The sequence below is a fragment of the Primulina tabacum genome, chromosome 4, assembly GCF_025594145.1.
Source record: "Primulina tabacum isolate GXHZ01 chromosome 4, ASM2559414v2, whole genome shotgun sequence".
Taxonomy (NCBI): Eukaryota; Viridiplantae; Streptophyta; class Magnoliopsida; order Lamiales; family Gesneriaceae; genus Primulina; species Primulina tabacum.
Genome location: NC_134553.1, coordinates 7,788,812 through 7,813,873, shown reverse-complemented (window position 1 = coordinate 7,813,873; position 25,062 = coordinate 7,788,812). Strand labels below are relative to the sequence as shown.

The following is a 25,062-nucleotide window of genomic DNA, read 5'->3' as shown; positions in this document are numbered from 1 at the left end:
TTTTAAATAAAAAAATTGGAAACTTGACACATTAATTCTTGTAACTTTGTTAGAACAGAAAAGATTAGCTCTACGAAGTCAAATAGAAGTGGTTGGCTCTTTAAAGAGGACAAATTATGATATTTTATGTACAATAATTGTTAGGTTCGTTGAACCCAATATTCTCAACAAGCAATTTACTAAATTATTTATTTAATTAATATTCATTGACTAAACTCTGATGATAATAATGGATTCATATAGCATTAATTAATAATTTCATTTATAAATTATAATAATAGGAGGTGAAATAAAAAAAATTATTTATTATATTTGAAATTAATTGTTGTTATATTAATTATATGAGTAGGTCTCTTGTGAGACGGTCTCACGAATCTTTATTTGTGAGATGGATCAATCATACGAATATTCACAATAAAAAATAATATTTTTTCATGGATGACCCAAATAAAATATTCGTCTCACAAAATACGATTCGTGAGACCGTCTCACACAAAATTTTGGCTAATTACATGGAATAATTATTTGGAAGCTTGGAGGCGATTCCTTCCATTGTGTTGGGGATGGAAATGAGTGGAGTCATTTGAAAATGATGTGAGCAAGAAGTCTTTTTCAGGAAAAATAAATAATAAAATAAAATAAAATAAAAGACATATGGATAAGTTAGTGAAGAATCAAAATTCAAATTCCCATTTTGAACCGATTTAAGGTTGTCTAAGAAACACAAACAATATATCTGAATCGGGAAGTTAATAAAAATTATCTTAGGGAAAAATATATATAATAATCACCAAAATTCTCCCATTTCGGGATTTTATCATATAAACAGTCAAAAATAATAACCTAAAAATGATCAAGATCGTCACAATTATTAATAAAATGATGAATGTCAAATGTGAAATAATAAAAATAAACATTAGAATAATTAAAGTAATAATCATAATTCATAATTCATAGCTATTTACGTAAGATATGTCAACTCGATCCATATTTAAAGCGAAAAGTAATACTTTTAACATAAAAATAATAATTGCTCATAAATCGGACCTGGTTAGAAATCTGTCTCGTTAGACAAAGTATATTAGGTTGCATTTGGATTGATTGATTTCAAATTCATGAATTTCACATGTATTTTTGTTTGTTAGAGAAGTAAGACAATATACTTCAAATTCATATCTTATATTTTTATATAATATTTCATATTAAATATGTTAAATTTTAAGTTAACTCAATAATGATATCATTTGAAATATATTATATTTTATATTAATAATGTGTAAATACGTAAGATTTAAATTTAATATTTGATTTATTATTTCATTACAAATAATGAAACAATAATCGAAATTCATGGATTTTTAATTCATCAATCCGATATACCCGGTAAAACCTCCATCATTCCTCCATTATATTTCTCTAAGTGATAATAATAATAATAATAATAATAATAATAAGAAAATGGGGCAATTATTAGTCGAAAAGTATCTCTCTATATATTATCTCTTAATGAAACGAATTAGTGCCATAATTAAATTCGAGGCTTTGTTGCTTTAGGCGGAGAACGTACGCAAAGAGTCGCGACAAACCAATTACATCACGGTTATGTGACTGTCTCCCTGGATAATTAGGCAAACAATTAAATTAATAAATAAGGTGTTTAGAGGGTGAAGTGGATCATACTAAAACAAAGTGATTAAGGACAAACTAATTGAGATTAGTACCATAATCATGGATTCTAGCGCGTGTGATGACAATTAATGGGGGTTGGATCCTCTGTGGGGAAGCTCACGACCCATAAAAAATATATCCACTTGACCTAATTTATATTATTTTACAATTATATAGTTTGCATAAAAGGATATACATCAACAAGCTAACTCAAGGACATTAAAATAATTTGGTCCTTATTCTTGATTAAATTTTTTACCTTAAAGAAAAAAAAAACTAAATAAACCGGTATCATGAACTCGAAATTTATTAGTTTTCTTTTTTAGGTGAGATGTTTGTTAATATTGAGTCTCTGATCAAGAATTTGATATAAATTTAAGATCTTAGATTCAGATAAACTAGAAGCGATCGACAAAATTACTCGTTCTCGAGTTAAATTATTCACTACACAAGTTTTTGACTCTGTAATAGTGATAGTACCATATGAGAGCAAGAGTTTGAGAAGTATGTCGGTCATCGGTCGGATTTTAAAATGTAGTAATAATTAATATAGGAAATATTTTCACCATAAAGCATCCCGATTGAGCCATGTGATGTTGCAGGTGTTAGATGGAGCCATTGAAAATTGTAGCACATCCCAATTTTATGGCTCACAAATTAACTTTATTATAAGCCCTAAAAGTTATAGTTATGTGATGTTTACAAAAGCTATGTATAGATGTTATAGGCTAAAAACTTTATGATAAAGAAAGAGGAAAAAAATTTATATCCATTTTACCAAACTTTGATAGATTAAGATACCTTTAGGTTTGTGCTTAGATTTGTGAATTTGTGAATTTGATTTGGAGAAATATATGAGAGATAGATTTCAAATAACACTTATCTTGCGTAGATTTGAAATAGATCTCAATTATTGTTGAAATTGTATAGCTTGATTAAAATCTACTTGAATTTGTTATATTCAGGAAAGTCAAAGAATTTAATTTATCAATCCAATCCAAGCACAACCTGGTATATATTAAAACTAGATGTGTAAACGAATAGGATATAGTCGAATATGACGAAAATTTTAATGTTCAAAGTTTGATCGAATAGAACGTTCGAAAATTTTAAAAATTTTGGATCAAATTTGATTCGAGTTAATTCGAGTCGAAAGATTCAAACACGTTAGTGTATTATTCGAGCAATTTGGCGTATTATCCGACTATTGCTCGAAAATAAGATTTGGGCTCGAATTTGACTCGAAAAAAATTTGAACATATTCGAGTTCAGCTCAAATTCTATAAACTTGAATACAAATCAAATAATTTTTGAGCTTACTCAAAAATCTAACAAACTTATTCAATTCGTTTACACCCAAAACTAGGGTGTGTTAAAGAGTGTAAGAATCGGTAAAATCGTATCCCAAAAAAATGTGGTAAGATGTTTATCATCCATTCCTTATTTACTTGCGTAGTTTTTCTATTTTATAAATCATGAGGGCATATCAATCACAAATTGCTAAAAACTTTGGAATATTTCAGAAATAGAAGATGTCCACCCTCTCTCATTCTCACTCAGCGTAGCTGATAGTTATATTTCATGAACTATCCGATCACTTGAATAAGGAGGAATTGAGGAAACTTGATTCATAAAACCCAGCTGTGGATTTTAAACAGCAAACAGCAATTTCATGAAAGTGATCCACACACAAAAACAACCAAATACATCAGCGTTTTACATCTCCAAGCGTGAAAATATATACAGCCCATTCTCAAAACAGGGTCAACAATGACATACAAAACCGATCATTTTCGTCCAAAAGTGAGAAATATTTACTTCGAGAAACTGCAGGAAATAAGACAACATCGTGTTACGTGGTTAAAATCTGAGGAGACATGCTACCAAGGAGTACAGGGCTGATTCTTGTCTGCTCACCAGTTTTTGCAGAGAGGATCATTCTCATTCACGGGGCTGGTTGAATTACATAAGCTGCGTATCTCGACAACATGCTCTGATTCAATTGACGGGTTCTGTCCGATCCTGCAAAGCAAGACGCTCGGACACATCAGCCAGCGATTTGAGGTTGCACTTTATCAGGGCCTCGACAAAGTAACATGTTTCATCTTTAGTGTTCCCGTCTGGCACATCCACCACAAATGACTCAATTGCCATCGTCCCTGGTCTCCCATCAATAATTTCTGGATGGACAGTGATGATAGAAGAATAGTTCTGAATAAATTTTCAAGCAAAGCCGACTCAATTAGATAAGAAATAAAGATGAAGTTATGACACATCGGCAAAGCAAGAAAGGCTAAAGTTTCACATTTAGAAATGATTAGGCTTATTATAACATATCAGTTACTAGGTGATGAAATCATAAAGACATCATATCCTAAAAATAGGAAATCCAGTTTCTTAACCAGGCAAATTAACAGGCACTTGATAAAGGATCACGCAAGTTGATTCAACTACATAACAGACCTTTTGCAACTAACTAAAGTGGCCAACCTAAATTATCTGAGGCGATGCATCCATTAATAAAAACTAACTAATGTGGCCAACCTAAATTATCTCAGACGATGTATCCATTAATGAAAGGGAAGAGAAATCCAATAAAACAAAAGGTAGATCAAACTTAGAATAACTTCCACGAAAAATTAGCACATCCAAGTATCAGAGTAAACCGTAGTAATATTTAAAAGGCTAAAATTCCGATTAAAAAAATCTAGACTAAACCCCCACGTGTTTTTAAATTCAAAGCAAAAAATCCTCAAGCAACAATGTTTTTCAAGGAAAACTTGCTCTTTATCCGTCTATGCTCGAAATTATCACCACATTAGTTTTATCAAAGTCAGAGATATCATCCTAAACGTAAAGATGTCATCCTAAACGTAGCAGAAACATAGATATGATCATGTTAGTTTTCATTTTTAACATATCTACCAACAAAAATATGTGAAACTTTCAGGATGCTCTAGTCGATAAAGAAAATAAACATATTTGTAGGACCGAACTCCTCTCTATTTACAAAAAAACATAGATAATGGTAGTATTACAACTCTAATATTTTAAATACCACGTTTCGATTGCTACCCAGCCACCCCAACAGTCCCCCACCCAATAATTGCATTCCTTGTAATCCAAAAAATTGAACCCATGACCTTGAGGAATTTGACTAATTGTAAGACCGAACGCGTGTCTTTTACGAAAAACTATAGCATATAGTAACAAAAAAAACTCTAATCTAACAACCCAAGCACCACGGACAAAAATTTTGCACCCCAACAATATTTATGTTTTTATTATGGTAAAATGGTGTTATCGACTTCTTGACAACTTTAATTTTAGGGTAATTACATGCAAGGCGTAGAATAAATAGGCATACCAAAAAATAGTTGTTGACTGGGGATTTCAACTAATAATTTAGAAACGTAAGGTGATTTTATCTCATTAAAGTTATATAAAAGATCTTAGCCTTATCATCAGACGGAATCAGAAGCCCGAATAACATACTATTTGCCCCATTGAATGAATATAAAATGCTTAAACCATTTAAGAATTTAAAAAAAAAAAATCAAAAATTATATCTAACCATTTCTCCCGAAGCTCCCAGAAATAGCTAATAATCAATCAAATGCAGGTACTACCGAAATAAAAATGCAAATCTATAATTTTCGAAAAAAAGGGACAAGTGAGGTTGTTACTGGCCAAAACAAATCAAGAAAAGAAAATTTATATGGGAACCAACAAATTGAATACGACTCCGAGAAGTAACAGATTCCAAAATAGTTTCTAGATTTACCTAAACGGAATGTTCTCAAATAAATTCTTCATTTACTCAGATTCAAACAATGAGCTACACAACAAAAGTAAGTGAAATCACTTAAAAAGCTTCGAATTTGATCACTGTTAAGATAAAGCTTAATTAATACCTTGAGCCGGTGATCACCACCGACGATCCGCATACTGAAAATGTGCTCCTCATCATCCAACAGCTCCAGCCTCTCCCTGCTCGTAGTCGCCGGCAGTCCTGACTTCACATTCACTTCTCTCACAGTTCCGATTTTCAGATCACCCTGCATTATACATCTACTCACAAACGGCTTGTAACTTTGAGGCTGGTCAAATCTCCTCACCAGCGACCAAACCTAAGTAACCGAGCAACACACGCAAATTCAACGCACAAAAGCGCGTGAATCAACAGAAACTAACATCGAGAAAAAGCTAAAAAAATCAACAGAATTCAACAAATCAAACATAGATCTGAGATCGACTCACGAAGAGGTAGGGGAGCTTTGATGTGTTTGACCAAAAAGGAAGTGCACTGGTTATCGGCAACGTCGTGCTTGTGGTGTCGCTTGATGAAATCCTCCACGGTAGCTGTGAGCACATCGCCTTTCACTGTGACGACCATGATCAAAATAACCGGAGATTTGTGAGGGGGAGTGGATATTGGGCAAGTATAACAATAGAAGAGAGAAGAAGAGTGAAGGAGAGAGAATCAGAGTCAGAGGTCAGAAATCACAAGTGGACAAAACGCACCGCCATTGTCATCTGCAAGTTGTGGTGAATGGTCCAATATTAATTTTATATGTTATCTCCCTCACAAAGGGCCAATGACGACAAATTATTATTACTATTAATAATAATAAAATATATATATATATACATATACATACATACGATTATTATAGTCAAGACGGACCCAGTGGGTATGACTGACAATAGGAGTGTCAAAAGGCATAAAAAGGTTTTTTTTATTTTTAATAATTTAATAAATATTTTGAAATAATTTAAATTTAAAAAAAATGATTATATGTGTTCATATGATATATTATGAATTTTGAAAGATACGAAGAACTTAACTAATTTTAACAGCTTTATATATGTTGAGTAGGTCTTTCATGAGACGGTCTCACGAATCTTTATCTGTGAGACATATCAATCCTATCGATATTCACAATAAAAAGTAATAATCTTAGCATAAAAAGTAATATTTTTTCATGGATGACCGAATAAGAGATCTGCCTCACAAAATATAACCCGTGAGACCGTTTCACACAAGTTTTTTGTCATACATATGCTTGTAGTTAATCTTACAATTTAATTTTATTGAATTAATTTGAGTCGTGCACAAAGTTTGAATGATGAAAATTTTGTTTGAATTGTGATTCAAATGTGATTTTAACTTCGATTGATTGTGTTCGAACGTATTCTCAAATATATTTATACATAGATTAAGAGAGGTGAAAAAAAAAATTATATGGTAGCCGTTATTTTAGTTAATACATTCAAAAGAAGAAGAAAAAAAAAATTCCATCTAAATGGAAAGATCTAGTTTGTCGTGTGTGTGTGGATATATATATATATATATATATCCCTAGCCCAAATGGAAGACAGGACCATCAAGGGCCCATGTATTCTCATATAAATATCAGGTTTGAGTGGTTAGTTGAATCATTCAATATATTGTTTTCAGCAGCACCCTTAGCTGCTTCCCTCATATATCCTCAGTCTCTGACTTGAGCGTCGGAGGGGATACGCCTTGACACCCTCCTGGCCCCCTTCTAACGGTCTTATTCGTGATTTCAGGCTCGGGACAATTTTGCAACCTGCGTTTGTACTAGTGACACTTGCTGGGATCGAACCTAAATTTCCCGTGAGTATCACTTGGCCCAGTCCGTGGGAAACTTGAGTTGAGACATAGAAATGGTAGACAAGAGAGGGAGTAGAAGAGCTACCTCAGCGTCATCACGTCCTCAGAGGGGACCCGAACAATCTCATGTTGAGACAAAATAGGAACAACCGCGTCTTGAGACGAGACAGGAACAATCTCGTCAAGAGACAAGAGCTGAGCAGCCAGTGTCGAGCAAATCCTTCTCAATGAGAACGTGGGGAACTTGACCCGGGGCAGTTGGGCCAATTTATCACCCGGACAATGGATGAGGCCATGAAAAGAAATCCAGAGTATGTGTTTGTAGAGGAACAGGCCGTCCGTCAGGAGCGTGAAGAAAATGCTGAAGGCCACCAGAGCAGGGTTGAAGAGACACAGCCCCACCAAAGGGGAGAGATTAGTGAGATGGGAGAAATGTGGAAGGAAATACAGATATTGAGGCAGCAGTTGGGAAGCAGAGCGCCGACACCCAAGAGAGGAAGTCCTTTTTCCCTAGCCATTTTAGAAGAAGGGCTTCCTCCAAATTTTCGACAGCCGAGGAACACTTGGGGAGGTTTGATAATGCGGCCCTGTTACATCAATATTCAAATGGGGTCAGGTGCAGGGTGTTTCTGGGCACGTTGGTGAGGTCAGCCCAACAATGGTTTAACACATTGCAGCCCAACTCCATACGATCTTTCGAGGATTTTTCCGCTGCTTTCTTGCACAGATTTGCTAGCAGCAAAAAACACCAAAAAAACTATTTGAGCCTGTTTGTGGTGAAACAACAAGAAGCTGAAACTTTGCGAGAGTTTGTCTAGCGTTTCAACAATGCAGCGTTAAAGATATCAGCGACCACTCCTGACATCATGATAAGTGCCTTTACCCAGGGACTTAGAGGAGGAGAGTTCTTTAAATCGTTAGTAAAGAAACCTCCATCAAGTTATGATGATCTGTTATCTCGGGCAGAAAAATATGTAAATCTTGAAGATGCCCAGCGGCATAAGAGGATAGAGCAGCGACCTGAGGGAAGTAGAGTTGAGGGAGCGGAAAGAGGAAATAGGAAGAGAGGCGTGGGCGAGAGGGAGGATGATAAGGCTAGGGGCAGAGGACAATTCTCATCCCATGTTCCTCTGGATGGGAGTCGGGACAAGGTCATGGAAGTGAGGGAGCCTGAGGGGAGGTGGGAGAAGTCGCAAAGGGTTGAGTGCAGTGCTAGATTGCCTTCGCGGGATAGACGAGAAGGATCCTCATCCAGGAGTCGACAGAGGTCTCGCTCGTCCCCTAGGCGTGGTCAAGGCCCTCCATGGATAAATCAGAGGATCAGGGAGCAGAAAGGGGAAGGTCGATGTCAAGATGTCCTTCAGAAGCCCGTCGAACCGAGGAGGGGAATGAATGAGGATAACCACCTATACGAGAGGAATGATTCATATGATCTCGGGGGGTGCTACTGATGGAGGCTCTGCGCGAGCTCGGAAGGCATATGAGAGAAGGTTGGAGAACTTTGAGATATCTAGGGGTGCAGACTTACCACAAGACCCCGTCATCAGCTTTGGACCGGAAGACCTCCGAGGCATTGTGACTCCACATAACGATGCCTTGGTGGTAACGGCCACCATTGCCAATTATGATGTGGCGAGGATATTTATTGATAATGGAAGCTCCGTGAAAGTCTTGTTCAAGAGCACATTGGAATCAAATGAAGATGGAAGGATTTGAGTTTGAGCCGGTATCCATCCCGCTGTATGGGTTTGCAGGGCACGCCATCCCGCCTTTAGGTCAGATTGTTCTTCCCCTATCCTTGGGGACTGATCCTCGGTGGATAACAAAGATGATAGCCTTCACCGTGATAGATACCCCGTCAGCGTATAATGGAATTCTAGGACGGCCATCCCTGAAAGATTTTAGAGCCGTAGCTTCCACTTATCATCAGAAGCTTAAGTTTCCTGTGGGAAAAGGAGTTGGAGTCTTGTGCGGGGACAAGAAAGCCGCGCGTCGATGTTATGAGGGGGTAGTGAGGGAGGAGGGAAAAGAACGCTTTTGGAGGTTAACATGATTAGGAAAGGAAGAAGTGTCTGACTGGATCCTGTTGAAGGTTCAAGAAGAGCAGGGGGAAAGATGGACCCAGAGTGGGATGATCTTTTCAGAGTGATTGAGAAATTTAATTCTGGGGCTTATTACTTGGAGAATGCTCAAGGCAATGCTTTAAGGAGTCCCTGGAATGCTTACCACCTTAAGGATTATCATTCTGGATTTTATTGTTGATGTATTTCATCTTTGAATTTTCTCATGTAATCAGTTGGAATTCAATAAAATCAAGTTCTTCTTTTCAATTCATGAATGTTGGTGTATGATGAAAGTGAGAAAAATTAAATTTTCCTGCCAAGACATCGCCTAGCAGAGGAGCAGAGTTGGGGTGGAGAAAATTTTTATTTTCCTGCTAAGGCATCGCCTAGCAGAGGAGCAAAGTTAGAGAGGAGGAGAATAAAATTTTCCTGCTAAGGCATCGCCTAGCAGAGGAGCAGAGTTGGGGTGGAGAAAAATTTTATTTTCCTGCTAAAGCATCGCCTTGCAAAGGAGCAGAGTTAGAGAGGATGAGAATTAAATTTTCTGCTTAAGGCATCACCTAGCAGAGGAGCAGAGTTGGAGTGGAGAAAAAGTTTTATTTTCCTGCTAAGGCATCGCCTAGCAGAGGAGCAGAGTTGGGGTGGAGAAAAATTTTATTTTCCTGCTATGACGTCGCCTAGCAGAGGAGCAGAATTAGAGAGAAGGAGAATTAAATTTTCCTACTAAGGCATCGCCTAGCAGAGGAGCAGGGTTGAGGTGGAGAAAAATTTTATTTTCCTGCTAAGACGTCGCCTAGCAGAGGAGCAGAGTTAGAGAGGAGGAGAATTAAATTTTCCTGCTAAGGCTTCGCCTAACAGAGGAGCAGAGTTGGGGTGGAGAAAAATTTTATTTTCCTGCTATGGCATCGCCTAGCAGAGGAGCAGAGTGAGGGAGGAGAAAAGTTTTATTTTCCTGCTAAGGCACCGCCTTAGCAGAGGAGCAGAGTTAGGGAGGAGAAAAATTTTATTTTCCTGCTATGGCATCGCCTAGCAGAAGGAGCAGAGTGAGTAAGGAGAAAAATTAAATTTTTCTGCTAAGGCATCGCCTAGCATAGGAGAAGAGTGGAGGAGAAGAATTTTATTTTCCTTCCATGGCATTGCCTAGCAGAGGAGCAGAGTGAGGCGGAGAATTAAATTTTATTTTTCCTACTAAGACATCGCCTAGTAGAGGAGCAGAGTGGAGTAGAGACAAAATTAAATTTTCCTGCTAAGGCACCGCCTAGCAGAGTTAGGGAGGAGAAAAATTTTATTTTCCTGCTATGACATCGCCTAGCAGAGGAGCAGAGTGAGGAAGGAGAAAAATTTTATTTTTCCTACTAAGGCATTGCCTAGGAGAGGAGCAGGGTGGAGTAGAGACAAAATTAAATTTTCCTGCTAAGGCACCGCCTAGCAGAGGAGCAGAGTGGGGAGGAAAAAAATATTATTTTCCTACTAAGGCATCGCCTAGTAGAGAAGCAGAGTTGAGAAAGAGAAAATTAAAATTTTCCTACTAAGGCGTCGCCTAGCAGAGGAGCAGAGTGGAGTAGAGAGAAAAATCAACTTTACCTACTTGGGCTGATCCTAGTAGAGGAGTCAGGGGTGAGGAGGTGAAACATTTACTTTCCTGCTAAGGCATCGCCTAGTAGAAGAGACTGGGATGATTTGGAAATTAAATTTTATTTTCCTGCTATGGCGTCGTCTAGCAGAGGAGTTAGAGGATGATGAGGTGAGAATTTGATTTTTCCTGCTAAGGCCCGGCTTAGCAGATGAGTTATGAGATAATGAGGTGAGAGCTTGATTTTTCCTGCTAAGGCCCGGCTTAGCACAGGAGTTAGGAGATGATGAGGTGAGAGTTTGATTTTTTCTGCTAAGACCCGGATTAACAGAAGAGTTACGAGATGATGAGGTGAGAGTTTTATTTTCCTGCTAAGGCATCGCCTAGCAGATGAGTTAGAGAGTTGAGGAGGTTGAAGTTTTATTTTTTCTGCTAAGGACTATTTTAGCAGAGGAATCAAAGGCACGGGGAAGTGAAAATTATTTTCCTTCAAAAGCTTAGTAGAGGACCTTGAAGATGGGGGCGACAAGGGCATACCTTGTTAGAGAAATTTATTTGGTTTGTCGATTACGAACGATGTTTGCCGCTGCGAAAATTACGGGGATCGACCTGCCCGGTCAGGTCGTGGGGGTTTGGGGGCAATGCCCCCAAAAGCTATTCAGAAGCCATACAATCGTTCGGAAGTGACAGAGGACGAGGCTGCGCAGGGGGAGCGCTCGGCGTGCTGGGCGAGGGGTGTGCTAGGCGAGGGTGATGGCTTGGGCGAGGGGCGATAGCGTGCTAGGTACTGTGGGCGAGCAGGTGCGTTGAGCGATGGTGGCGAGGGGCTGGCGGGCTGGGTGAGGCAGGCTGCTGTGGCGTCGAGGGTGTGGGGCGGGCCTGGCAGGGGCGATCCTGCAGCGTTGGGCGAGCGCCGAGTGTGTTGGGGCGAGACTGTTGTGGCGTCGAGGGGATGGCGAGCTTGGCACGGGCGAGGGCGAGCGCTGGGCGAGCTCAGGGGTGAGGGGATGGCGAGAGCCTGGCAGGGGCGAGCATGCAGCGCTGGGCAAGCGCGCGCATTTGACAAGGGCGAGGCGAGTGCTGGGGCGAGGCTGCTGTGGCGTCGAGGGGATGGCGGGCCTGGCAAGGACGAGCCTCCAGCGTTGGGCGAGTGCCGAGTGTGCTGGGGCGAGGCTATTGTGGCGTCGAGGGGATGGCGAGCTTGGCAGCAGCAAGGGCGAGCGCTTGGCGAGCTCATGGGTGAGGGGATGGCGAGAGCCTGGCGTGCGAGCGCACGGGCGCTGGGCGAGCGCGTGCACTCGGCGAGGGGATGGCGATGTAGTGAGTGAGGAGGACAATTAATCGAACTTTGAACCTACGATTCAGTTCGACTCGGGAGGGTGATACTGGTGATATCCATGGATGGGCCCGCTACCCTTGGCTCATCCCTAGCCCAAATGGAAGACAGGACCATCAAGGCCCCAGGTATTCTCCTATAAATATCAGGTTTGAGTGGTCAGTTGATTCATTCAATATATTATTTTCAGCAGCACCCTTAGCTGCTCCCCTCATATATCCTCAGTCTCTGACTTGAGCGTCGGAGGGGCTACGCCAGGACACCCTCTTGGCCCCCTTTTAACGGTCTTATTCGTGATTTCAGGCTCGGGACAATTTTGCAACCTACGTCTATACTAGTGACACTTGCTGAGATCGGACCTAAATTTCCCGTTAGTATCATATATATATATATATATATATATATATATATATATATCCTACTTGAGTTCGGGCTACACTTGATCAGCCAGGAGAAAAGGCCTAACTCAAATAACGGCTACCATATAAATTATATAATACTTTTATATATATATACACATATACACACACAAGTCAAATGCAGTGATAATTGATTGGTGGACGGGACTGAAATGGCGTTGATGAACAAGATACATATACATACTACTGTTAAGACAAGTGTAGATGTTTGGTGGGTTCAATTCATTCATTTTAACTTCTTTTATTCATTTTGCATATATATATATATATATATATATTATATGATGAATATATACTAAAAATACATAATTATTTAATTGTCTAAACGAAACAATGTCTTAAAGTATTAATCAAATCAAACTTGATGTACTGAATTTGGGATTCCCGCGAGAATGTTCACTTCTAGTGTAGATTAACTGCAAATGTCATCGAATATCTGTGAAAGGCCTATGATGAGAGAGCTTGGATTCTTGGCAGTTGGCACCATCATTTACATTTACATTTACATTTACACTTACAGCCCCTGTTACTAGCTATTACAACCATTGAACAAAAGCACGTTTCGTGCTAAATTTTGGAGTAATGCAAAGGCTGTTCCGTTTTCTTGAATATATTAATTAGATTATTTATTATGGTACAAAGCATGAAGTCGAGAGTTTTTCTTATGATGAAGCAGAGGATATATGCACGCAGAAAGAAGATATTAATTAGCAAGAACTTCCCATATCGACTCAGGGTCGAACGATGTCATCCGACGAAGCGAGCACCCTTCAATCTCCAGCTCCCCTTGAGGCGCCACCGCCGAGCACCAGTCATACGAAGACGAGCCCTGCGAATCTTCGCCACCTCTCAAGAACCCGTCTTCGGAAACGCTTGCACTCCAACTCTCCGCGTTCACTTCAGAGTTGGGAGGCAAACCCGTCTTCTTTTCCGCGCTTTCACTTTCGCATTTGCTGCTGCCACTCTCCTTTTTGTTCCCACTTTTTTTAGCCTTTTTACCCTTTCTCGCCTTCAGAAGAATGGCTTGAATCTTGTTATCAACAGCATTATTCAAAGCTTTGAGGCTGGCGCAGTCCCCTAATCCTAAACACGTCGGGTCACACAGGTTCGGGAAGTTCAGGCGGGCGTATTCGCCTCGGAGCTTGGAAGCAGCCCTGTCGTAGGCGTAAGCAGCGGTCTCCGCCGTGTCAAACGTTCCGAGCCAAATTCTCATCCTGTTCTGCGGCAGTCTTATTTCAGCCACCCATTTGCCCCAGTGCCTCTGCCTCACTCCCCTGTACAGCTTCTTCTTGCTCGGATTGAAATTAGTTTTAACATAACCCGGTTCCGAAATAGGATTTAACAGAGAGTTTCTCGGAAATGAAGCAATTTTTTGTCCTTCATTGTCGAATTTTCGGAACACAGCTCTCTGTTCCGTGTAAACAGAAGAGCCCAAGGGCCGGAAAACATGGCTGCAGACTGTGTCTGTTGTTTGGTAGAAGGAGAAGATCGAATCAAAGGTGCTGGAGTCACTAGTTAGAATGAGCTGTGACAGAACAGCTCCAATACTTGCCTCATTTTCAACTGTAAACGGAGGCTTATTTTCTAGAACTTTGTCCATTTTTACGAGGTTGTACGAAGGTTTCTTGACATCACAAAACAGGGGACTGAGAAATTAATTACCCATTTCCTGAGTTTGAGGATGTCAGAATCAAGAAAGAAACACATCCCAGATGTCAAGAAATTTAGAAAGTTATATATAAACAACAGAAAATAAAGTGAATGGATGAATAGATTAAGACCTCGGGGCCGAAATATTGGAAAAATAATCCCTGCACGAGTGAGAACTCAATAATGAAAAGGTAGTTTGAAGATAGCAGCTTTCCGAGAAAATTTTGGTTATGGGTTCTTCTTGTTATCTGTTGGCTGGCATGAATTTATAGGTCTTAATGCTGGTTTGGTTATACAATCGAGTAAATGCTCTTGTTATTTACTAATTTGCCATTGGAATTTGTAGATATTTTAAATTTGGTTTGTGTTTTCACTTTTCAATACCCGAGAACTGAATCTAGACAGATGTACGTATGTATATATACGAGAAAATTAAAAATAAAAAAAAGACATATTGATCAAGTAGTGATTTTGTACTCGTGATCTAAAATCTATTCGATTTTAAATTCAGATTATCTGTTAATTTGTATAGTCCTAACACTTGTCCCCTTCTGAAAGAGCCTAAAAACTAGAGTCGAAAAACTTCCAAATCTTTTTTAAATGAGCATTTAATAAACATGATGAGACAGACAGCAATTCACCCTAAAAGAAAATATTTTGAAGATAATTAGTGGCTAGGTTTAGCTTCTGAGTTTCAATAATGTCTTTTATTTAAAGATATTTGAATTATATATCGCTCTCGTTATATGTTAAAAATATCTTTTTAAATAATTTTCTTACATGCAGTTGTTATGTCAAAGATGCAACTAATTAATAAGTTAGTGGAAGGAGGAGTTATTAAAAAAAATATCGAAATTTTCGATACGATAACGGTATGAAATTTGAAAAAATTCGGTGTATAATATACATAAACTAACAAATATATAATATTTTTAAATGATAAAATTATAAATTTGAAAAATATAAGGTTCTTTCGGTATAAAACGATAAATACTGATACCGTATCGAATATCAGTATATCGCAAAATTTCGATATAATAAGTATGCTAGTTATATATACTGAAAATTTTGGTGTACCGATAAATTTTCGAGATGATACCGGTATATATTTTATTATACCGTAATTTTATCGTAATTTTCGATACAATGTATGATATATTATTCTCGATAAAGTACGATATATCATCCTATGTGGACACTTACGCTCACATCAAACGCTGGATACAAGTCCACAACTTGACATAGGGTTCCCCTTGCTACAACTACATGCAAAACTTAAACAAAAAATGCCTTCATTTATACAAAATTGATCGGACAATAAGTATTCGAAAATCTATCCCAAAAGATTAATAGAAGTATGGGTTCTATATATGGCCTAGCTACCTAATTATATATTGTCCCATGTTACAATTCGTGCGCAACTTAAACTACTATATATGAACTATAAATAGATGAATCACTGCGAAAACATATCTTTTCGCATCGTATCGTTTGGTTCGTGTGATGAGAGAATATATAAACTGATCATTCTCATCAAACAATGACTTTATATATAGGATTGAGAATATTATCATATTTTACTTATCCCATCATGAATAAAGGAAACATGTAAAAATTTTATTTCTCGATTGAAATTATTTCTTTTTATTTAAAAAATCTATGAGATTGTAGGATCCTACGTCCCTAAAATAATTAAAGAGCATTCTATACTGATTCCCCACTAGAAAAGTAAACTTTATGCATGGAAGAAGTTGATCATCACATACAATTCACATGCAGAAAGGTCAAAGCTTTAAAGGTGTAAAGTATGATTTTTTTAAAAAAATAAGACTAAAGCGATGGCCTCCAAGGTCTAAAAATGGCTTTTCATATCCACATGTGACACCCAAACCTAATCCTCCAAAAGTCAATCGAAACCGCACCCCTCCCAACCCGGCACATATCTTTTTCACACGTCCATTTAAGCATAAATTCACGAGTTTGCCTTTCGGGATATTTTCCTTCAAATTTGATGCATCATCGTCGGGACGTTCTTGGGAAATTCGTAAAAGATTCTTTTAATAGTGATGCGACCGGGTGAATTGAGTTTGAGATGAGTGGACAATTACCGGGTCGGACTATAATTGTTCAAGAAATGGCTCTCCCTAGCTTTCGAAATATCTGCACACTTAAAATAACAGAGATCGTTAGTGGAGCGTCAGAAGGTTTTCAAACATAGTCACTACGATGCTCAAGTCAGTCAAGTGTTTTTTGGATAGAGTGAGTATTTCTTAGCAAGAGAGTATATATCTGAATGAATTAATATCAGACAAACATGATATTTAAAGGAGAGAAGTCAATGATGATTTTGTTTTCAGTGTTCAACTTTTACTCATGATGGATGGTTACTCATGCCCTGTTTACTAGCACTGTTAGTTCTAACAACCCATACTTACTCTGATCGAGTCACATCACCCTGACGTGTGCCTAGAGATCTTCTAATGACGATCAAGTCATGATGTCCCATTCTTGTGAGCTCACACATGACACATGTACTGAATGTCTGGGTAAACTACTTGGAGGCAGAGCTTTGTTCTTGCTTGTATTACTCGGGCTTCAACTACTCGGGCTACTACTGATACTACTCGAGCTACTAGATAAACTCTGCTTCTGCTGAACATGGGGTAGGCCGTAGGGCTACTTCACTTTCCGGGCGACCCTAAGTCCATAATTGATGACCCTATACCAAATATCTCTCAAGATATCAAATAGCTTGATCGAGAGAATTGTCATGACATGGATAGAATAAGTTGGAAATACTCGGAAGCTAATAATCCTCGTATTTTGTTTTGCTTTTACTCAAGAAATAAATAGGCAGAGTTTCACGTAATATTCGTTACAATATCTCAAGTAATATTTAGAAAAAAATTACGATGTTAGAGAGAGTTATTTAGAAATCACATGTAATGCCGAAATTAGCAAATGGCTAAGAAAGTAATAATTTGGCGTTTTGTTGCTTTGGATGCACAAAACGACACGTTACTGCTGCCAAACCACACACAAGCTACCTAGCCTTCGGATTCTTTTCTTTCATTTCCTTTTTTTTTTTTACTAACAATTTCTCGTGTCTACTTTTTAGAGATTACGTCATCAGGCACTAATTTCAAGATAATTATGTGATTTGCATAATGTTTATTCGTACAATAAATTATAATTAAGATCTAAAAGGGGTTAAAATTAAGTTCGAAGAGCCCGGAAATCTTTACTCACTTTCTTATAAAAATAATCCATCGATCATTTTTACGTGTATGTATACGGTAAGTTTCAATAAAATAAAAATATATATATTTCTTACAAATTTGAAGTTAATATAATCCGTTATTTTTTTCATCGCCCCGACATATCAATATTGACGCTAATGCTACGCAAATTTAACTCGTGTTGGATTCAATGCCATTTTCTCTTGATTAAATCTCATAAAAACCATATATAAAACTAGTTTTTGTTTGTAAATCTACATACGAGCGCATACGATATCTTGAAAATTAACTACATTTCTACCTCATCACGATACAACCAGGGGCGGAGGTACAGAGCCCGGGTGGTCCAATTTTTTTTTAAAAAATTTATATCTAAATTTTTGTATAATTTTGGATAAATTTGTTATTAACCCGGGTAGATCAATTTAAAATATTAAATGATGTTAGAGTTTAAAATTTTAGCTCGGATAACGCCAAATTCTTGGCTCCGCTGCTGGATACAACTCTCAAAATGACTAAAAAAAAAGAAGAATCAAAAACACGGCAATTGCAAATAACATGTGAAATCTACAAATGCCACTTAAAAAACAAAAGATAAGAATACGAATATACGATCAAAAGTCACGTGAATTCATTCGATGATTCTCATCAACGGTGGCGGAGCCACATGCATAAGTCCGGGTGGTCCAATTTTTTTTTAAAAAAAATTATATGTACATTTTATATAATTTTGGAATAATATAATATTAACCCGGGTAGATCAATTTAAAATAGTAAAAGATTTTAGAGTTTAAAATTCTAACTCTAACAAAATCATATTTTTCTAACTTCACCACTGCTCATCGTGCATCTTTGTCAACGCTCCATTATTTTTTTTTCAAACTATACCACCATTCTATAGTAAGTCCATTTGGGGTAAACTTATAGGGATAAATTAAAATTAGTTATTTTTTTTAAGAGCGAGTCTCTTAAAAAAACGATCTTATACATCTATATTTGTGATATAGCTCGATTAATGGCTACGTTGAAAAATAATGTTTTTGAAATAAAAAATAATATTTTTTCATAGATCGGACTGAGTTGAAAATCTGTTTCAGAAATCCATATGTTAAATGTTCTATTTTTGTGTTTGGCTGACTCTGTTCCCTTGTACAAAATCTTGACCCACATGATATTATGTAGAGGGGATGTGTCTTGTCTATTTAGACATAATTGCATGTCACGAAGCCTTAAGTCTTATCTATTAGTCTTAATCAATCTTTCGGTTTCCTCACCAAAAAAAGCGTACTTTAGAACAATGGTCGGTTTGACAACATTGTAACTCAGCCCTTTTAATGCACTTTTATTGATTTATTTTAATCTTTGGAGAATTATTCATTAAGATACCTCTTTTCATATGGTTGGTTAGTGAAATTTATTTCGAGTTAGACAAATGATCCATGCTCGATGTGCAGTTAACATCCATATGCCCTAGCTATAGGGTCATTATACTTTATTGTTATTTTTCAAGAAGTTTATTTATTTTTTGAGTTTCGGAACTGTGTTTCGAATTTGAGACGTCGTTTCATATTTGAGACTGTTGATATCAGATGAACCATCAATTATCAGTTAGGCATGATTTTGTTTTATCTGTTTTATTAAGTTGAAGGAAAAAATCAAAATTAAACGGTAAGATAATTGTGTCAATAAACTTAATTTTTAGCATTTAATTTCAACTAATCAGGTATTACTTTATATACATACATATATATATATACATACATATATATATATACATACATATATATATATATATCCTGTGTGAGAAAAGCGAACGTGTATGAACACAATTATGCCGTCTAAACTGGGCCACAATAGTCATTTGACTTAAAAGGGCCTTTTATGAATTATGCGTGGTCCATAAAACTTTCAGGCCCATTTAATATTTTGAAAACAATTAGTTACTGGTGTTTGGCTTTAGGGGGCAGCTAGGCTTGTCAAATCCCCACAATAAAAATGGATTTTAATGATAATTAAATTTGTAGTATATTTTTATTTTTTCATATTTTATTCAACTAATTAATTTTAGTAATTTTTAATTTCTTATAGTAATTAAATAGTTCATTTTCAATTTTTTTATATTTCAAAGGTTTTTAGATTTTTTTAATTAAAAAATTGACATTTTTTCTAATTATTTTGAATAAAAAATTAGATGAGCCGATCCAGTTAACCCACAGTCCCTTACGGGTTCGATTGAGTCAGCCATTTAGAAGAAGCTCACCAAAATGACGGGTCGAACTGCCTCACCTCGCCTAGTTGCGGGCTGGCTCGTGGGTCGCTTCCCATTTTGACATCCCTAGGTGCAGCTTCTTTTTCTATACAAAGAAGCTTGGTATTTGGGAATAATCTTGATCAAATTTTATTTTTGAAAAATAATATTTTTTGAAGTGTAGTTGGATGTTTTCAAAATACAGGTGGTCAAAGAATGTTTGACCTTACGCCGTATTGTATTTGCTTTGTTTGTGGTTTTACATTGTCAAGCGTAATTTTCTAGTTTTTTTTTTCCCTTAATTTTTTTGGTGTTATTTCTGTGTAGTGATTGAGTTCTTGTCGATATCAGAAGGTTTTAGATCAATAATCTTTATGGGGACGAAGATAAATTCTTGTCTTATGCTGATTGTTCTTCTAGCCCCAGTTGTTTTATATCCAGTTGTAGCGGAGTCGAAGGTAGTTTGGACTTCAGATTTTTTTGTGCATATTGATGATTTCGCGTTGGAATTAGTTTAATTGTTCGGATTATGTGGTTGTATAATTGTTTTCGTATTTTTTAGGTTATTGGTGGTACTTCTGATACAAAAGCGAAGGGTGACGGTAATGATAGTGTAAATCCGGCAGTGAAGCCTGTAAAGGATGTTCACGTAAATAGGAATGATTTGATTAAACAACCGGAGTTAACAGAAGGGGTGAATGGTGAGCAAAAGAACACGAATGGCACCGTTTCGAAAGGTGATCAGAAGCAGAACGAGGGGTCTGATTCCAAATCTGATAAGGGTACAGAAAAGGTTAAGAACCCTGTATGTGATTCATCGTCAAATCGCTGCACTGATGATGATAAGACGCTGGTTGCTTGTCTGAGAGTTCCAGGGAATGGTATACAGTTTAATTTTCTCAGTTGTTTTTTTTCTTCTTTTCTTGTATTATTTATTGATAAGTGTTTACTCGTAGCAGGCGGTTTTTTTTTTTTTTTTTGCAGTGATCTTTATATTGATGACTATCCATGAGCTTCAAGTTACGAGCGTGGCAATTTGTGTTTAGTGAATTAGGATTTGTGCTTAAACATTTAAATTCATCATTTCTGTCAGTGAGATTAACTCTATTGAGTTATGTATACAGGTTTCTATGTTCCGTGTTCCCTGTGTGGCCCATTGGTAGTTCATGTAGAGTCGTAGACTATCCAAGTTGCTAGACATTTAAGAAGTGTGTGCAGAAAAAATCTTGATGATTTGCTCACTCTGTCTCATAGTGATTTGATGTTTTGTGAATGTGTATTGGATCAAATAGTGCGTATTAGTCAACGGAATCCTCTTAGACAAAAATCCTTCACGAATAAGTTCAAATTTAATTAATTTGGAGAAGAAAATAGCATATAAGATCACCTAGGCGAACATTTTGATAAATCTTTGTTTGGGATATTAATTTGCACATTCTGCTTCTTACTATGGACGTTATATTTACCTAGAGCAAGTAGGTTTATTATTACGAAGGTTTTGCTTAAATGATTGAATTTGTTATGTGTTTGGGTAGTATCTTATTGAGTATTAGTGATGAAACTTACTCAATTCCAAACGAACAAGCTAAAAAGGGTTTCTCTCGATGTCCCAGAATCTCCAGAACGTTCACTTTTGATTCTGAACAAGGGAAAAGGCCCCCTCCGTGTGACAATAGCGGCACCTGATTTGGTTCATCTAGAGAAGAACAAAATTCAACTTCAGAAAAATGAAGTCACTGAGGTACGTACAATTTTACCAGAATTCTCATCCCTTGAGGAAGAACTGCTATGTTGTTGGTCACGTCTACTTTTTCAACGAGACTGGCATCCATTAGACAGTACAGTTCCATACTTGATCATAATTCGATGTTTTAAATAATTCATTGGATAAAAATGTTTGCAACGATTTCTTGTTTGTTCTTAACTTTATTTTGATATGCCTAATTTTTGTTTTGCATGTGTAAGCACACATCATTACTTTTTTTTCTTGGTTTTGCTACTCCTTTAATATTGTGAGATCCCTATCCATGGAGTATCTGAAATAAAGAGTGTCTTATTAGGACTGTAAATTTACTGTTCATTATTACAAGCGATAATTACTACATAGGAGCAGAATTTGGTTAATTGGCTTAGATCTTGATTTCTTGTGATAGCAATAATCAATAAACAACTGAAAACCATTTTTTGACTAGTCTGAAGATTTGTAGTGTGCCATTACAAATTCCATCTTTCTGAGAGTATGTACACATTGTTGTTGTGTAAAGTGTTTTTTGGCTCTGTCTCTTGCAGTTGGAAGTAGATTTAGTTTCTTCATTGAATCAATTTATGTTCTTTTATTTACCTGAGTTTCCTCAAAGTGATGGATCAGGAATGATGTTTTATTTCTGATTACACTTATTGTTTCATTTTTCTTTTAGAGTTCCTGTCTTCACGAGATCTAATTTCATCAATGATGCTTTATAGGTCGTTATTTATGTTCTGCCATAACTATTGCTCTTTACTGCCCTCTATCAGATCAAGCGGATCTGAATTGATTTATCTGATCTTGCATCACATATGTTTTCTTAGTTTCTGTCCATGGTTGGTCATGAAAATGCCTCCATGTGGATTTCAATTCTCAACGCTTTATTATGCAGCTCAGTATACCTGTCAAAGGTGTAGGATATGGCCAATTCATCGTGCTCACGGCAGGGCATGGTGATTGCCGTCTCGATATTAGTTATCAATCTATACATGGTAACAAAAAGCTTGATGGTGACTCTGAGTCCAGTTTCTTCAACTTCGCTCAGAAAACTAACTTCATTGCCATCCTGTTTTTGGGTGCATTAGCAGTGACAGCATCTGTTTTGATGTGTGTCTTCTTGAGGCGGCGTTCTGCAAAAAAACCTCTCAAGTACCAAATGCTAGACATGGAGCTACCAGTTTCCCATGGCAGCGAACAGGTGCCAGCTCCAAATGAGGGTTGGGACGACAGTTGGGGAGACAATTGGGATGATGAAGAAGCACCAACTACGCCTTCATTTCCTGTAACTCCAAGTCACTCAACCAAAGGCATCGCCTCAAGAAAGTATAATAAGGTTGGTTGGAAGGATTAGCATCAAGAGGTGACAAGACCAGAAAATTATATTTGCCCTGTTTAGAATCGCCTTGTTTTTTATTACCTCGTTATCTAAGGTATGTTATTCAGATTAGTTTGGAGTAGAAATGGACATAAACAACACATGTCCCCCGGCTCTATTTCAAATGACTCGGGTGTTCATAGATTTTGGGTTGTCATACACTAGCTAGAGTGTGAATTTGAAAGAATCTTGAATTCATGGGATACTTTTTCGACGGTTACAATTGAAGGGAAGATAAAGTGGCGTAAGTTTTCTTGATTTTCCAGTGGCAGCATCCATTGTATACGCGTAGTAACATTTCCTTGATTGGCCACCAAGGCCCATCCATTTCTTTGAACCCATCTTTTATTTAGTTCATGACTTCAAATTTGAACTAAAGTTTCGAGTGAACTAGGTGATGGGGTGTCACATTATTTTTTTCCAAGAAAGATTGGAGAACGATCAGACATCATCGTAATAATCGAGTCACACGGCCAACCGCAAACGAGGCCGCCAAAGTCCTCCAAGACCATTCGATCCTAGGACAAAATGGATGCTTCTGTTCTTAGTTTTCAGTCGAAATAGAATATTGTGTTAAAATTGTGTAAACAAGTAAAGTACAGATTTAAGATTTCACGTATTGTTTTATTATTAAAAATAAAAATATAATTGAAATCCGGATATTTCAAATCTGTTGGTCTCACATGCGGAATTTTGGATAATAAAACCCGAAAATAAAGAATAAACTGGACACCTGAAATTTACGTGGAAAATCCATAAAAAATTATTAGGGTAAAAATCACAGGCAAGATGAAAAAAATTTCACTATAATATTTTGTGGTGTACAAATTCACTTACTGTGTTTTCAAAGAGAACACACACTCTTTTAATACAGGAGAACAAAACATCTCACAAATATTATAGAACTAAGCACTCAAATGCTTATAAGATGAGAGAAAACTCGAAAAATGGATGATTTCAGAATGAAGGGAGAGCTCGGAGAGCTCTATTTATAGAGCTCCTTGTCCGTGTGAATACGTATTAAAAACGCGTATTCATATTTCCATCTGAATTTCCTTCTGCTGCAAATTATGACTTTTCCTCATTCATTGAATCATTCATGTTTGGCATTTAATGCATATTGCCGACATTTCTCCCACTTAGAGATTTGATTGAGAATCAAACACATCTCCACACATCCTTTCAATCTTGCCATTCCATGCTGCTTACGTTTCTGCTAGGCCACTTGAGGATCTACACCACTCAAACTTATCAGTGTTCACTGGCTTGGTCAGAAAATCAGCTATGTTGCCCTTTGTATAGATCTTCTGCATATTCACGCTTCCTTCTTCTACTACTTCCCGCACAAAGTGAAATTGTACTCCAATGTGTTTCGTCCTGGAATGAAAGGATGGATTTCTTGCGATGTGTAAGGCACTCTGACTATCACTACAACAGAGGCAAAATACATGGCAGCTACTTAAGCTTGCAAAAGGCAATATGGATTAAAAGGTTATTGGAGGAGATCAGACACAAACTAAGAGAACATTATCTTGTTTGTGTCTGATCTCCTCCAATAACATTTTAATCCATATTGCCTCCTTGCAAGCTTGAGTAGCTGCCATGTATTCTGCCTCTGTTGTAGATAACGCCACAACTGTCTGCAGTTTTGAAACCCAGCTTACTACTCTCCCTGCAAATGTAAACACATAACCAGTAGTAGATTTCCTCTTGTCAGGATCACCTGCATAATCTGAATCAACATAGCCCTTGACTGTAAAATCTGATCCTCCATAATATAATGCAGCATTTGAGGTACCCTTAATGTATCTAAGGATCCTCTTGACAGTGCTCCAATGCTCTCGTCCAGGATTCGTCATATACCGACTAACTACTCCCACTGCTTGAGCAATGTCTGGTCTTGTACATATCATGACGAACATCAAACTTCCCACTGCTGATGCATATGGTACACGAGACATCTCCATTCTCTCTGCTTCACTGATAGGACACATCTCGGAGGATAACTCGAAGTTAACAGGAAGATGGGTCGAAATTGGCTTACTATCTTGCATGTTGAAGCGTTGCGAGATTTTCTTCAAATAATTTTTCTACGAAAGCCAAATCTTT

At 37.3% G+C, this 25,062-nt stretch overlaps 3 protein-coding genes across 3 annotated transcripts; 1 reads left to right on the top strand and 2 right to left on the bottom strand.

The window, feature by feature from the left end:
* Positions 1 to 3,295: 3,295 nt before the first annotated feature.
* On the bottom strand, positions 3,296 to 6,221 carry LOC142542935 (abscisic acid receptor PYL8-like). The gene is made up of 3 exons (XM_075649852.1): positions 5,931 to 6,221; positions 5,583 to 5,799; positions 3,296 to 3,879 (listed from the first exon to the last, which is right to left on the bottom strand). Exons 1-3 carry the CDS (start codon positions 6,062 to 6,064, stop codon positions 3,667 to 3,669), a joined length of 564 nt encoding a protein of 187 aa, XP_075505967.1. The 5' UTR covers positions 6,065 to 6,221; the 3' UTR covers positions 3,296 to 3,666.
* Positions 6,222 to 13,113: 6,892 nt separating this feature from the next.
* Positions 13,114 to 14,596, bottom strand: LOC142542934 (ethylene-responsive transcription factor ERF061-like). The gene has a single exon (XM_075649851.1). The coding sequence runs from the start codon at positions 14,295 to 14,297 to the stop codon at positions 13,401 to 13,403; it is 897 nt and encodes a 298-aa protein (XP_075505966.1). The 5' UTR covers positions 14,298 to 14,596; the 3' UTR covers positions 13,114 to 13,400.
* Positions 14,597 to 20,023: 5,427 nt separating this feature from the next.
* LOC142542932 (uncharacterized) lies at positions 20,024 to 23,211 on the top strand. Its single transcript, XM_075649850.1, has 5 exons — positions 20,024 to 20,042; positions 20,162 to 20,292; positions 20,397 to 20,715; positions 21,448 to 21,575; positions 22,471 to 23,211. The coding sequence occupies exons 2-5, from the start codon at positions 20,209 to 20,211 to the stop codon at positions 22,927 to 22,929; spliced, it is 990 nt and encodes a 329-aa protein (XP_075505965.1). The 5' UTR covers positions 20,024 to 20,042; positions 20,162 to 20,208; the 3' UTR covers positions 22,930 to 23,211.
* The last annotated feature ends 1,851 nt before the right edge of the window (positions 23,212 to 25,062 follow it).